Below are 16,617 nucleotides of genomic sequence, written 5' to 3'. Positions count from 1 at the left end.
AACATGATTCTATTACTGAAACATGTATTCAGTGTAGAGGATAATTTCTACCTTACTAAAAGGGACATTACATAGCAAATAATGTATACTATTTTCTAAAATAAAAGGATATTCTAAGTCACAGAGGAGCTCCAATGCCAATAGGGTTTGTGTGTATGAATCTTCTGTTTAGCTCTACTTGTCTTTCAGCCCTAATAAAATAATATTTAACTTTTATTAGACAGAAGAAACACTTTGAAAAACTAATAAATGAATAACTACAGGTAAATAGCCATTAATGATTGTCAGAGAGTTGGCAGTTGGTTTGTACTGAATCTTCCTTGATTGTGCATTTTGGATCAAGCTGAGGAATGGATCAGAGCCCATTTTCACATTTATCTGCAGTATATCTATATTGATTTTCCCTACTTCTGTGTTGAAAATATTGCAACTGGGAAAAATATATTTTAAAAAACGTACCCTGATAGAGTTACTATTTATTTACAAAGCACTATGCATTCCCTGCAGTTTTATCATATATATATATATATATATCACCTCACACAGATTCTTTGGGAGTCACCCTATTTTGTCCCCCCCCCCCTTAACCAGTCACTTGCAGTAACAGCTCCTGCTCCCTACATACCCCCTGCATACCGTTGTAAGCATTGAAAAAATGGCAGTGTTGGGCAAAGCAGGGAGATTGATCAGGAATATAGCCAGGGGCATAATGCATAATGGGTTGTGGCCTTGATGAATTTAAAATATAAAATTTGCAAGTTGGCATCTGTGCATTACATAATATAGGGGTAATAGAGCTATTGGACCTGTTATCCAGAATGCTCGGGACCTGGGGTATTCCGGATAATGGATCTTTTCGTAATTTGGATCTTCATATCTTTTCTACTACAAAATCAGGTAATCATTAAATAAACCCAATAGGCTGGTTCTGCTTCCAGTAAGGATTAATGATATCTTAGTTGGGAATTGGGATCAGTACAAGCTGCTGTTTTAATATTAAAGAGAAAAGGAAATACATTTTAAAAATTTGTATAATTTGATTATAATGGAGTCTATGGGAGATGGTCTTTCTGTAATTTGAGCTTTCTGGATAACGGGCATGTAGAAATGCAAGTAGTACAATAAAAAGATAGACTTGAAAAGAAATTGTCTAGGAAAGTTTCCTGGTATGAATAGCTCTGAATAAGCACTAGTTATACTGCCATTAGGTTTATATGTTGTAACCATAAATGCACACAAGGTCCAGAAAAATCTGGAGAGGCCCCTCTGCCTGCCTCCATTTCAGGTATCATGGTCAGTGTCGGACTGGGACACCAGGGGCCCGCCCCAAAAACCTTAGACCAGGGACCCACCAAAGAACCATAGACCAGGGGCCCACTTTCTGTAATATTATTCTTCTTCTCCTGACTCAATCTCTATTCTCCTAGTCTCTATTCTATACATACAATAATCTATTATTCCATCTATTTAACCTCTTTGTTCTCAAACAAATAGGGAATGGCCATGAAATAGGCCAAATCTTTAGCAGCATAAGGGCCCACAGACACCTGGGCTATCCCAGTGGGCCAGTCTGACACTGATCATGGTTCGCTGTCTGCTTTGAACAGCTTTAAACAGATAGTATGATATAAATTATAATATAAATTATAATATAATATAAATGTTAATATTCCCTGATGTTCAGCATATACTTAAATAAAGAAAATAAGTTCTTGTATTTGTGAGAATAAATTAGAGAAAAATCTAATAATACATTTATTGTCTACTGAGTTACTTAAACAATAGATGTGATCATAACAATATTTTTGTTTATTTACTTCCCATGTTCTCCGCACTTCCTGCTGGGTCAGGTCCAAGCACAGCCCGCAGGAAGCAAATGCAACAGAAAATAGATTATTTGTTCCAGAATTCCGTTTCAGAAATCATTTGCTCATACGATTGATTTCAAGGTAGAGCTTATGATATTGGAAACAATAAACAACATCAATCATCATTACAGTATGATGGTGCTTTGTCCTTCATTTTGTTTATTTCATTATACATAGAACATCACATTCATCCAAAGCCCTGCATACAGTGTTGCAGTCAATACAGCAATTTCCTTTGCCTACCTTGCCAATATATCTAGTTTCATCGGTTAATTGTTCCAACGTCTGCCTTGTTGCAACAAAGCAAAGTTGATTTCACTAGCCTCTGTGAGATGGGTCAACAGGCAATAGCAACCACACTATTTCCTACTTTCAGACAATGCTAGTTGTTGTTGCTAATGTTTTCCTTGATGAACGTAAAAGAGAGAATAATGAATTGTTTTTGCCTCTCCGTTTATATACTAGAAACACAGTTTCTAGAACAGTATATTGGTTCATTTTCTCTTGCGTTATATCTTTGTTAGGAATGCTCATCTTACCATAAATCTCTTTTTTTCTTATTTAAGAGATGCCAGTTTTACCAGCCTGTATGTGGGTGTGGTGTCACAACAAGGGTATTCATACAAGGGTATTCATTGTGGAATTACATTAAGGCAGCAGGGAAACTTCCTAAGTCCTCCCTAAGAACTGATGGTCACACAACGACCAATGCTGCCTTCTAACTTAGGTAGGTAACTTATTAGGAAATGTATGGAAGCAAAACAATGCCACTTGATCATTATCATATACTAGGATAATGTTTATTGGGATGGTTGGCAAATCCTGTCAGGGTAGAGCCTCATTGAGTTACAAATGCAGCCCATTTCCAACATGCCTGGGGGACAAACAATAGAATCACCCTAATTTGCCCCCATTGGTGGTGACCATATCAGGCAAAGAACTATTCATATGGGAACTTTGCCAAATAAGTTAATCTTAGGGTGTATTGGCACTGTCTTTACAGAGAGATACAGTAAATCTCAAATCTAACATGGTACCCAAGTGCTTTAGTGTTCCTTTAGGCTGTTTCTCCGCCAGCATTTTTCAGCCTTTGGAGAACTGCCAAGATGAAAATTCAGCTACCCAATAAGTTTAATGGAAACCATCTTCAAGCACAGACAGTTATAAGACATGAAACACTCTAATCGGGCATTTTTAGGCTAATAACTCCTTGTATTCGTCATGTCACCCAATTTCCATTACAGCCAACATATTGCTTCATGCTGAAATGCACCCGTGGAAAAACCTCCCTTATGAGATTAACCTTAATGGAGATGTACTGAATGTTTGCAATAAATAATATTCAAGCTGGATTGTTTTCTGGGTTTCAGTATAAATAAAACGTAATTTAATTTGAATATGGCCTCTACCTAAAACAGAGCTGTGGAATGTTAAAGAATGTTAAAAACTGGTGTATAGAAGTATGTCCTAAAGCTTCTGTATGTTAAAGGGACATTAGCTGTGTGTTATTAGCTGTGTGTTATTACCAAAAATCATTCCTTTGGGGGGGGGGGTTCCTTGAAATCATTGCCTGTTATTGGGCTTTGTGTCCAGAATATATCAGTGCAAAGGATATTTTCCTCTGTGACAGTCCATGAGCCATATTTCTAGGCCTTTGAATGAATGAATGAATGAATGAATGTAAATGTACATTTTATTGTCAGGTAGAAACCACTTTCACCCTTAGAACCTTTAGTATTAGGCCAACATCAGATACTATAACTTTTTTAACAGTGGCATACGGCCTCTAATGCGTATAATGGGTACAATAAGAGGTAACATTTACAGAGCGGGGTCCTGCAGAGTATGGGAAAAGTATAAAAAGCATCACTGATTCACCACTTGACTGTTCAGATATGGAGACAGTACTAGTTCTAGTGATAATTATCAATAGCTATTGTATATATTATAGAGCTTCAGTGACTGGGGCCTAGTAGAGTAGTATTTGGCAAATGTAGGGTATGGCCTAAGCATGAAGAAAAAAATTAGGAGAGGCGCAATTTATACAGAACTGGAGAAAATGATTGTCTGGAAAAGGTAAAAAAAATGTTTGCAAAAAAAACGTATGGGACCTGTTATCCAGAATGCCTCAGGACCAGAGGTTTTCCGGATAATGGATCTTTCTGTCATTTGGATCTTCATACCTTAAAGGAGAATTCAACCCTAAACTAAAAAAACCCTACCTTACATAGCCCCACTTTTTCCCGCCCCCCCCCCCCAGCCTAGCTGCTAACCCGGGAATATGCCCCTATCTTCCTGGTCTTCGGTAGCTTGCGCAGTTGTGGCAATTTCCCAGTTCGCGACAACTGCCCATGCACTGAAATAGATGTAAACTGCCAAAGCGCCTGAAGAAGACGCGAAAAACCCGGAAGATGGCTGCCTTGAACTGCGATCCATGAATCTGCACCGAGGAGTAAGTAAAAAGTTAGGGCATTTCCCCAGGTTAGCAGCTAGGCTAAGGGGGGGGGGGTCTACGCAGAGTAGGGTTTTTTTTAGTTAAGGGTTGAATTCTCCTTTAAGTCTACTAGAAAACCATAAAAACATTAAATGAACCCAGTAAGTTGATTTTGTTACAATAAGGATGAAATATATATTATTTTGTGCTAAATACAAAGTACTGTTTTATTATTACAGAGAAAAAGGATATAATTTTTAGAAATTTGGATTATTTCATTATAATGTAGTCAGTATAATGCAGACAGTCTTTCCGTAATTCAGAGCTTTCTTGATAGCGGGTTTCCAGATCCCTTACCTTTACTATTTAATTACCCTCTTTTTTGGGGGTGCTGTGCAAGCTTTTGTTCTCAGTAACGCAAATCAGCCAATCATTGCTTAGACTGTTCATTTAGCTGCAGGAAGAACAATTAAAGCAAAAACTGTGATTAGATATAGCAGATTACTGCACTGGTACAAATTAAGTTAGAAAATGAGCCCATCTTTAATATGATCAATATAAATGTATCTTGCTTTGTATTAGACTCAAAGCCAAACATTAACACCAAGCCTGCGGGAGCAGGCACAGTCGAAGCCGATTCCTTACTAGGACCAACTGAGCATGCTCCCGCAGGGTTCGTGTAGGAAAGAACCGCAGGAGATGGTGCCCGGGAACTCCACTGCTTTTTAGGGTCAGGTATTTTTTTTTTATTTCAGGGGCAACTTTTTGAGTAATACACAATATATAATACACAAAAGCCAGGAATATCTTATAAATTATATCCTTATAAACGGTGAGTACTGATGCCATCAGTTATAAACGGTGAGTAGTGATGTAATTTCTGTCACATGACTCACTGAAACGGGTGTATTATAATAAATAAAGTACCCCCTGTTGCAAAATATGAGGATATTAGAAGTTACCTCGGCGTTCCATGACCTGTATAAAAACACTCGGCCTTCCTCCTGGTGTTATATATATATTGTCACAAGACTCTTTTGTAACTTGTAATATACTTATAATTTACAAGAGGGGATACTTTATTCACTATATAAATGGTGAGTACTGATGTCATCAGTTATAAACATTGAGTAGTGATGACTCGCTGAAACTTGTGTAGTATAATAAATAAAGTACCCCCTGTTGCAAAATACGAGGATATTAGTATTTACCTTTGGCCTCATGTTTTATATGGTCATGAAATTCCTTGCTAATTTATAATATCCTTATAGTTTACAAGAGGGGGTACTTCAGTGTCGGACTGGCCCGGCGGGACACCGGGAAAAAACCCGGTGAGCCTGACCCTCATGGGCCCCCGCCGGGCCAGACCCCTCTTCAGATACTCAAACCCTGCAAAAAAAAGTGTTTTCTTTCGGCGCCGAGCAGTGCCTTCTGCACATGCGCGCCAATGGGAGCCGTGTGTGATGCCCCCAAGGAGGGGGGCCTTGGAAAGTAGTCCCGGTAGGCCCCGGGCCCCCCAGTCCGACCCTGGGGTACATATATATATATATATATATATATATATATATATATATATATATATATATATATATATATATATATATATATATATATCATTGCTTCTGTACCTACATTTTGTTACTGATGTAACTATAGTTTTTGTTTCCACTACAGGAATAGTGAATATGATAGAAAATAAAAGAAAATTAAATCTAGTTGACACAATGACACAATTTCCTTTGGTAGCAGAACATTTTTCAGTGCAAACACAAGAAAAAATTAGCCCTGAATTGTCACTGGCCACGTCTGATTACTGTCATGTTTTCAGGCTGGATACTAACCCATGGGAAAATAATCTTTTTTCATTGTCTTGTTCTGAAAGTTCAAGAACTCCTTGTTGCACAGGTTACAAATTCCCATGTTAATGGCTGATAGCAGTCAGTCAGAGACAGTCTGTGCTTTCTGCATACCTCTGGGGATACACTTGCAAGCATGATGTCATAGATTGTGCAAGCATTTAATCTACATGACATTTCAAGTTAAAAACATATTGGGTCTCTTATACATAGATAGACACAATACCTTGAAGCATGGAGCTTTACTATAGCTTCTGGTTGTCTCTTGAGCTAGCACTCTGTTTTGGTAGGGTAGACATCTAATGCAATTGTTTAAAGAACATGAGTTCCTATCTATAAGAGAGGCACACGAAAAGAATCCGATTTAGCTAGTAGCCACGAATCCCTTACAATAAATAATCAAGAGCTGTAATTATCTGGTCGGGATGTTATACACAGAGATCTATTCGTGCAATTAGCATGGCCTTTTCTTGTCGTCAATTAATCCAGTGAAGGGGAGTTGCCAGAGATATTCCCCAGAACTGAAGGTGAGCACGAAATAAATGTACTTGTTTCGCTTGTATTTTTACCGTATTACACCGGGCAAGCTGTACATCGATGCGTCTTATGTAATAATGCGTTATTACATAGGAACCCTTAATGTTTATAAATCCAACTTTCGTTTTCCGATCATTTCCAATTCTTCTGTCAAATATTGGGAAATTATTTTAAAGATAAGCAGGCACATAATGGGCAAATACAAAAAGGCTCCTGGTCACTAGAGCTTACATTCGACACCAATAGCTTGGCGCTATTCAGCAAATAAAATGAACATTCGGAAAGTGAAATATTGTCCGGACAAGTAACATATATCTCGGTCTGAGCCTCCACAATTTACTACATCTAATAATGACTTTGTGGCGAGGGGAACAAAGATTACAAAATGGAAATCTTTCCTCGTCAGGAATAAAAATAACCACATAAAAGTGATTTACGCATACAGATTTCACGAGTAGTTCTTTTCAGATATTTTTGCTGAAACTGCTTCCCATCTGCACTAACCCATCCAGATATGCGCTACAAACAAAAACAAAGCGCAATTCCATCGGAACGCGCACTTTCTACTCAATATTATTGCCTGAATATTTATGTACTCTTTTTTAAAGGTACCTGTATCTAAATAAGGTTTCTGAATTTACTTAAAGCCCAGGGAAACCCCTGATTAGCTAGCTAGTAGTAGTAGGGCTTTTAACAGTTAACAGTTCCACGCGTTTTTGTAGCCTGTTACACCATACGGGGCGAATTCGGATTACATTTTATGGTGGTCGGGCAGCCCCTACAAGCTATAAATTTAATTTACAACAAATTAATTCAAGGTAAATATACATTACACATATTCATCTGAGATCAGCTCCTTGGCACATAAATCTCTAAATCTGAGAAGTTTAGTTCTGCACATTAAATTTTAAACCTACATCAAAAAAAAAATCAGGATTAACACTCAAAGGGGGGCACTAACACCTGGAACAGAAAGGGACTGAATTGAGGCGGGTCAGTTGTGTACGAAAATAAACATTGTAACCCAACACTAATTCACTCGCTTCTAGTAAAGAACAAGGGAACCAACCACAGCTAGAGTAATTTTACATTGGTCTGTCATTTTTATTTCCTTACATTGATTTTTAGATGAACTCAAAAAGTTCGTCTTTCCTGGGATATTTAGATTTTTTTTTTAAATTCAAATTTACGGTTATGTAAAAAAAACCCTAAATTATTTTTTTTTTAGATTGTATTCGTTGACACTGTTGCTTCTTGAGTACCTGGAAGAGCTGCGCTTATCCGTCTTATTATGGGATGCAAAATAGGTCTACTTTACTATAAAAGCTGCTCCTAATGTCCTATAATTTAGGGGTTCGTTTAGATTTTTGTAGCCACCTGCATTACATTTACCCACGATTCACTGCGGTTACAAAAAAAGTAAAATGTTGTTGGTAATAATGCTAAGTGATTTTACTACTGGCATGGACTTGTAAAAAATTGTTCTTAATAAAAGGGTGTTTATTTCCCTAATTATATGGAACCTTTAATACAACTTACTATTTTATTAATAACCAAGAAAGGCTTAGATCGAATTTGAATCGTTTACCTATATAAAAAAAAAAAAAGAGCCACAGTTGTGTGTCAATTTTCTCCAGGTTTAGGTTACGCCCTAAAAAAAAAATAGCTTATTTTTTTGGCAGATGACAACTTCTTCATTTATTGTGTTTAATAAAAATCACCAATTGCAATCGCTAGAGCGCCTACATATAGATAGTGCTGCATATACCAATAATGTTTTCATAATATAGTTACAGTGTTATTATTAACATGTATTTATATAGCGCCAACATATTGCGTAGCACTGTACAATTTGTCTTGTTTTGGGAATATCATAGATAAGGAGTGATTATAGATGATAGATGAATCAAACTAATTTTTTTTTTAAAACCTCCATAGAATTATTTTTTTCCTTATAAGATATGTATGTTCTGCAACTTCTCTCAGCTTGATAGACTGTGGAATTGATAAGGGATAGGGGTAGTAGGTTTTACGCGTGTTAGAGGTAATATTTCCTGGTCCCCCGCTCAATGGGTTGTTTCAGTATAATTCATGTGCAGGTGTTGGCATTGGTACTAGGTTGGTATAAGATGCAGTCTAGCAGCAAAAGTGGTATAGCAGCTTATTGTATGGAGACTGTGCTTGGACTAGGAGCCTGTCCCTTGGTTTGCAGGATCTGTGCCATCCAGTTCCCAGGTGCACTCAGTCATTCTTCCTCCCACTCAGGCCCAGTTAGTGGCTCTCCTCATTACTCCCAGCCTTCCCAGCAGCACCATATGCTTCCCTTGATCAAGCAGCAGCTACATAGGCACCGATAATTGAACAGAGTTGCTGGAAATCACGCAGACAGGCAGCCTACTGAGACTGGGAGAGCTGGCAAATCATTGCTAATAATCCTTTTAGGAGCATCGCTGTCTTTGCAGTTTCCAATAGTTTTATTTTTATCAACTGAGCGCTGACAGGATGAAGAACAACCCAGATCCCTCATGTTATCCCCTGAATTGGTGTCCTAATCACCCACCAAGTCAGCTCATATCCCTCACCCAACCCCACCACAATAACTTCAATTCTCTCGAGGAACATTAGATGGCCGAGCTCATTAAATCACCGCTCTGTCTGGTCGAGAAATTCCAAACTAATGAATGGACAGAAATTGGCATTTTTGAAGAAATCAAGAATTTTTCGTTGTGTTAAAATAAAACATTTCCATATAATACAGCCAATAAATAATGAATGCAATATACGTTATATAATTGAAAATGTAATGTTTGTTGCAAATATATTTATTCATTTATAATTTTATACCACAAACATGACATTTTCAAATATATATATATATATATATATATATATATATATATATATATATATATATATATATATATATATATATATATATATAAAAATTAAAAGACACAGGGACATAAAATTGCCTGAATGCTAGAATGTGCAGTGTAGTGTGGACAATAGGGAATGTGCAAGGCTGTTAGTGAATAAGGCTCATCAGATGAAGGCAGCTACAGTTTGTTTGTACAAAGAGGATGGTGTTTGTTTAAGCAGAATCTTGGCTTGTGCTTGGATCTCCAGACAAAGGCATTGGGGGGCAGTACCCCTACCAGAGGTTCAGGGGGGCGTACAGTGTGTGGGGTGAGTTTGTAGGACAAAGGGTTGATTCTCAGTGAAGCTCAGAGAAATCCAGGGACATTTGTACAAGGTTTAACAAATCAGTTTGAGCTGAAAGGAAGGCAAACAAAGTGTAGTGGGGACCTACCTTCAGGAAAGACCACTCTCATCTTTAAATAGCTGGTGGTGAGTCGGATGATGGAGGCTTTGTCCAGCTGGGAGGTGATGGCCGAGGGCAAGGGCAATAACTTTGCCAGTTCATAAAATTCGCTGTTCTCCTTCTCCCGTCTAGTCCGAGCAGCATTTTTGGATTTTTCTTTCATGGCTTTCTGTCAACCCTTTGTTTTTCCAAACGGGAATCCACAGACTCATCAAAGAATAAAAAAAACAATTTCAAAACAGGATTGTTCTTCAGCTGGGAGTGATCAACAAAAATGGTAGAACCACTTCTTCGAGAGGTCGATTCATAAAAATATGAGCATTAATTATTTTCCAGAATGGTATCCAGACATTGCTGCAAAATGTGGTGTTTGACTACACGATTTCGGCTGTAGTTAATGTGTCTCGGCAAAGTCACAAAATCCACTCGTGTCTTTCTCCCAGTGGCATAGTCACCCCTCTGTCAGACCCTAGGTCTTAGTGCAGTGGGGCTCCCTGGCAAAGAAATAAAGTCACAGTGCCAGGCAATTATTTGGTGGAGTTTCTAATTCACAATTCACTTTGAATAGAGATAGATGATAGATAGATAGATAGATAGATAGATAGATAGATAGATAGATAGATAGATAGATAGATAGATAGATAGATAGATAGATAGATAGATAGATTATAGGTATATCGTTGAGAGAGATTATATATATATAGAGAGAGAGAGAGAGAGAGAGAGAGAGAGAGAGAGAGAGAGAGAGAGAGAGAGATAAATAGATAATGAGTTGAGAGAGATAGTATAGATAGAGAGAGAGAGAGAGAGAGAGAGAGAGAGAGAGAGAGAAATAGATGATGATGATAGATAGATAGATAGATGATAGATAGATAGATAGATAGATAGATAGATAGATAGATAGATAGATAGATAGATAGATAGATAGACCTGCAACACATCCCATTATACAACATTTCTTTGCAATGCTATATAGCAATACTGTTATTTAGTTTTTTTAAAAAAAAAGCTTCAGGATACATAGCTGACCTGGTTAATGGAATTATTTAATTTATTCATTCATAACATTTTGTTAAAGCCGCTCACCTGTGACACACACACACTGCTGCTTATTTCACAATAACAGAGTTTTCAAGAATCGGAAAGTGCTGGGCGCACAGATGGAGCGACTGGAACTATTGGGCAAAGCGCTATAGGCAAAATGCGCAGAAACCTGTTGTTAGTGCGAGTGCGACAGGAATGCTGAGCATGATATAGACTCAGAGAATCTATAATCTGATGGTTTTTACAAAGGCGGATTCAAGGAAAGACATATATGAAGATTCGGGCTACTGTCCCATCCCAACATGCCAAGCAGGCCCAGAACATGAGAAGTCCAGGTCTCAGGCCATGCCCCCTGCAGCCCCAGCTGTAACCCAGTAACTGAACAATAAGGAGCCACTCACCTGTCCGATTTTCCCGAGCTATGCGGTGTCCCTGTAGGCAGCAGTCAGGAGCGGGTGGCAGTTAGACACAAGGGCCAATTGTCCGCCGAGAGCGCCCATTAACTTCTCCTTGCAGCCTCACTCATTGCAACTTCATTCCCGCCCCGGCTCCCCCTCACCCTCCCTCACTGCCAGTCATTCTCCATGCTGAGCGCCATTGGGCAGCTGCCGCCTCTCCACGCCCACTCATTGGCTGACCTGCTCTTGACTCGGAACTGGCACCAGAATAATGCCCAGGGTGGGCTCCCAGAGTGTTACACCGTACACCTGAACTGGAACATTTCAAAGGTTTTGAGGGGGCGCAGCGGTGGACGCCAGCGATCTGAGGGCAGTGAACAGGCCAGGCAGGTGTCGGGGAGGCAGTGGCACAGTGAACAGGTGTCCGGTAACTTCGGGAAGGTGGCAGTTAGTTATACACGCTACTCCTGACAGCTGAGCTTTGTATCACCTACTTCATTCACTCATTCTGGGGGCCCAGTGCAAAAGTAAACTGAGTTATTGCTACTGGGCTAGTTCATTAATAACTGGAAAGGGGGATTTATAGTTGGCTCACCCGATTGGCACATCCTATCTGGCTGACGGGCCTGCTGTACTAAATGGCGATGATGCCCTCTCTCTACTATCAGATTCTGTGGGAAAACAGTCATTGCTACTGTGCTACATATTCTCATAGCAAGCAGATGACAGGCAGAAGAAAGTGCTGCGGAACTGGCAGTCGTTGATCAAAGAAGTGTTCTATAAACGTTACACATGTATGCATGTCTCTTGCTTGCCCCATGTTTTTGTTTGATTATATTTGTTTTGCCTTCATGTACTTATTCTGATTATTATTCCGACTCTATGTTTGCGCCAAAAATATGCCTTAAATCAAAGCTCTGCATTGCGCACAGTGCAACATATTCACTTAGGCGCAATCCGATACCAGCAGGTGAGCACCCAAAACAGTCCATTCGGGGCTTACAGATCGATGTTCCAAACATCCTTTGGGTCACTATATTTAGGAGGCGATAGCACGTTGCTGTCCAACTGTCAGTATCTGCGCCCAAAAGCATCATCTCTGTGCTACCTGTGCTCCATGGTAGGTACAGCAACGGCTGTGGGGCATTTTCACTCGCTATCCAGTACTCCTATAGGGAGAGATACAGAGATACATTTCTCAGTCACTTATTGCTCAGTCTGTGCTCTCGCAGACTCCCACCAAAGGGAAATAAATTCTCAAATTTAACTCCCTGGGCAGATCTACTGGGCCACGCAGCGCTGATTGGGGTGGGCCCTGGTGAATAAAATCGTCTCTTCCACTGCTACACTGTTTTATAAACCATCCAACTGAGGAATTGAGAGTGTGTGAAGAGTTAATCAGCAATTACTCTACTAGAGCAGCCTTAGAAAGGATAATCACCTAGAAGTTTGTCTCTCTGCTCTGCCTCCTTAAGCACCGTAATCTCGGTCCCATCATCAATGTATCTAGTCAGAATGAAGCGCAACGGTGCTATTGGCAGGTAGGGTTAGAGCGCAGGCCCGAAAGCTGCATTTTTTGACGAATTAAATAAAAATGCATGAGTTTGTATAAATGGCCTAACCAAGAGATCACTGAAATCTAGATCTTTGAAACCAAGGGAGGTAGATGGACATCATCCCACACTGCCCTCCTGCACTCCGGCATGCTGTGGGCTGTCCTGCTCTGATTCCAGATGAAATAATGCTGTTGGCACAAACACTGCTCTGCACCTATAAATGTTTTAGGCACATCCATTCACATATTATTCCTGTTGGAAGTGCGGTGAATGCAGCCCTGGCAGCTCATACATTGCGCCTAATTATCGTATAGCAACTGGGCACCTAGAAAACTTTCCACATAACTGTCTGTAATATACTGTCATACCATTGGTATGTGGATATTCCCTCTCACTCTCATCTCACTGCACACCCAGAATCCACTGCACAGTATTCATTTCTCTTGTGCCTCCGCGTTCATTCTTGTTTTGCTCTCATTCCGAAATGGTTGCGCGTATCTTCTAATATGTTATTAAAAATCTGTTTTTGGAGCACCATTTGTAATTAAATCATTTTCGCTTAAAACAGTTATATTATCAACTATACTAGAACATGCTGTTGTTGTGTCTTATCATATTTAGCCCTGGTTAGTACATATAATTGATATTTTGAATAATAAAAAATCAGTCAGTAAATTAAACAAATCAAACACAAAAAAAGTTAAACACGGCGTAATTTTTAAAAAATAAAACGAATAAAGATTCACATTAATAGTTGTTAAGATTATAAGTGCACAAATATACATATATCGTATTTTGATATATAAATATTTATTTAAAAAGAAATTCGTGCACCAAACTTTAAGGGTTGTGCAGCTTTTTTGATATCTTTGATATCTATCTATCTATCTATCTATCTATCTATCTATCTATCTATCTATCTATCTATCTATCTATCTATCTATCTAATGCAGGTATAAGGCACAGTCAGGGTTGGGCTGATGTATAGGAGGTTGCAGGGGTTGCAGAAATCTGAAGGATAAAAAATGATTAATGGATGTAACCCGAAAATTGATGTGCACTTAGTCTTAATTAGTCAGTGAGAGTTATCTGCACGAAATGAAGCGAGTCACTGCTACTTTGTAGTGAAATGTTAATTTTTTTTATCAATCTAAAGGAAATAGCAGCCACATCCACAAGCTGAACTATGGTTCTTTAATTGTCCTTCAATACTGTTGCCACCAAGAAAACAATTACACAGGGAAATGTACTAGCGAATGCATCATTGAATTAAGGGTGACTTCTTGGTGGGATTTCGCTAACAGCATGTAACAGTGTAGAGAAACTATGGACAACAACCAGTGTCGGACTGGGATGCCAGGGGCCCACCAGAAAACCTTAGACCATGGGCCCACTTTCCAAACTATTATTCCTCCTCTCCTCACTCAACCTCTTTATTCTCCTAGTCTTTTATCTCTACATACTACAGTATACTCTATTCTTCCATTATTAAGCCTCTTACAGAAATAGGGAATGGCCATGAAATAGGCCAAATGAGTAGAAGCAAGAGGGCCCACTGATACCTGGGCCCACCAGGGATATTCGATATTCCTGGTATCCCAGAGGGCCAGTCCGACACTGACAACAACTGCATGACCCCATAGATGCATAGTAACTGCTTGTTTTCCCTTCTCCACATTTGTTATTTATTAGCTGTTCTTTATATTGCTGCCTACATATTTACTCAGTCCTTTACAGGAATTAAACATCATTTACATTAGTCCATGCCCAGTGGAGCTTACACTCTGACACCCCTATCACAATCACATATAATAGGACCAGTTTTATCAGGAGCCAGTTAACCTCTCCGTGTGTGGGAGGAAACCCATTGGATCAATATCCAAAATATTTGGAGATAGTGCTCAGACCTATAATCTATCTATCTATCTATCTATCTATCTATCTATCTATCTATCTATCTATCTATCTATCTATCTATCTATCTATCTATCTATCTATCTATCTATCTATCTATCTATCGCATTGTAACACAGGCTGTACATGATGCAGTACACCTGCTGGAATAAGAAGCCCATTACACCCCTGCCAATTTCTCTTCAAATGGCTGCCTGGGAGGAATAGAAGGATACCTTGTGCACAGCATCCTTCTCCCTGAATAAGGAAAATGCCCCAAATGTACCAATTTGTGGAAATGAAAGTAACATCTCCCAGACATTGGCTGCTATGTGCGCTGTTTCCTCACACAGGGAGCTTCAGGAGGCACATGGACTTATCAGGTTGCAGGGATAGATATTTCCCAGACTGCCTTTTCTTACATACACCTGCTTTATTTTTATTAAATGCCTCTGCTCTTTGGGCTTCATCAGTGGGGTGAGTTGTATTTATAAATCGAAATTATTGTTATATATGGAAAACAGTATTTTCATTATTTTTCACGGAAGGGGCTGCCATTTATTACATAGACAGCTATTAGTGGAATATAATAAATAAAGGTCTATTATCCACCCAGAAAACTCTGAAAAACAGACATGCAATTCAGACTGAGTGTATCCAACTATCTGAAACACACATTGTTTTGACACTCGCCTTGCCAACTCCATTTGATTCCTATACCTGTTGGAAACTCCTACATGACACATTTACAGATAGAAAAAAACCCCATGAATTAAATGTGTGAAGACCACTGCTAAGGCTGAATATATCACAGTAGCAGTACCATATATTAAACATTTATTGGGTGCATACAAATCATTATAAGCATTTTTTAAAAATGTATTTATATTACCCTGTATGGAAATGTTTTTATATGTGAAACTGCTACTTTTTGTATTAAAATCATATATTAGTAGTAGTGATGTGGGCACCGACCCTCACTCAAGCCCTTCCAATCTGAACCCTACGTGATCTGGCATGGCCACTCTATTTATAGGCCCATGACTGACCTGTCTATCTTTGATGTCATGAAAGGGGCCAGTGCTTTTTGGGCGGCACATCACTAGGCATGTCCTACCTAACTTGGTGAGGGCTTATTCTGTACAGCCAATACACAGGCACAAGCAGTCAAGATACTGGGACCAGTGTGGCCCAGAATTGGCAGCTGGTTCTATGTACAGGAACCAAAGCTCATTGTCTTAAAGGGGTGGTTCACCTTTATGGTAACCTTTATTATGTTATAGAATAGCCAATTTTAAGCAACTTTTCAATTGGTTTTCATTATTTATTTTATAGTTTTTTAGTTATTTGCCTTTTTCTTCTGACTCTGTGCAGCTTTCAAATGGGTGTCACTGACTCCCTTCTAAAAAACAAATGCTCTGTAAGGCTACACATGTATTGTTATTGTTACTTTTTATTACTCATCGTTCTATTCAGTCCCTCTCCTATTCATATTCCAGAATCTTATTCAAATCAATGCATGGTTGCTAGGGTAATTTGGACCCTAGTTACCAGATTGATTATGATGCAAATTGAAGAGCTGCCGAATAAAAAGCGAAATAACTCAAAAACCATAAATAATAAAACATGAAAACAAATTGCAAATTGTTTCAGAATATCACTATCTACATCATGCTAAAAGTTATCTCAAAGGTGAACCACCCTAGTAA

General features: G+C 38.9%; 1 protein-coding gene across 1 annotated transcript in view; it reads right to left on the bottom strand.

Moving 5' to 3' along the window:
* The window catches only part of sim1.S (SIM bHLH transcription factor 1 S homeolog), a 63,930-nt gene extending 52,316 nt beyond the window's left edge, over positions 1-11,614 (bottom strand). The window contains exons 1-2 of the mRNA XM_018265416.2: positions 11,463-11,614; positions 10,006-10,511 (exon numbers count right to left, since the gene is read on the bottom strand). Of these exons, the coding sequence (XP_018120905.1) occupies positions 10,006-10,180 (175 nt within the window). The 5' untranslated portion in view covers positions 10,181-10,511; positions 11,463-11,614. The remainder of the gene's footprint in view (positions 1-10,005; positions 10,512-11,462) is intronic.
* Positions 11,615-16,617: the final 5,003 nt, after the last annotated feature.

This window comes from Xenopus laevis, chromosome 5S (genome assembly GCF_017654675.1).
Source record: "Xenopus laevis strain J_2021 chromosome 5S, Xenopus_laevis_v10.1, whole genome shotgun sequence".
NCBI classification, from domain to species: Eukaryota; Metazoa; Chordata; class Amphibia; order Anura; family Pipidae; genus Xenopus; species Xenopus laevis.
The sequence above is the reverse complement of the archived record's forward strand: the minus strand, read 5'-3'. Positions and strand labels throughout refer to the sequence as shown.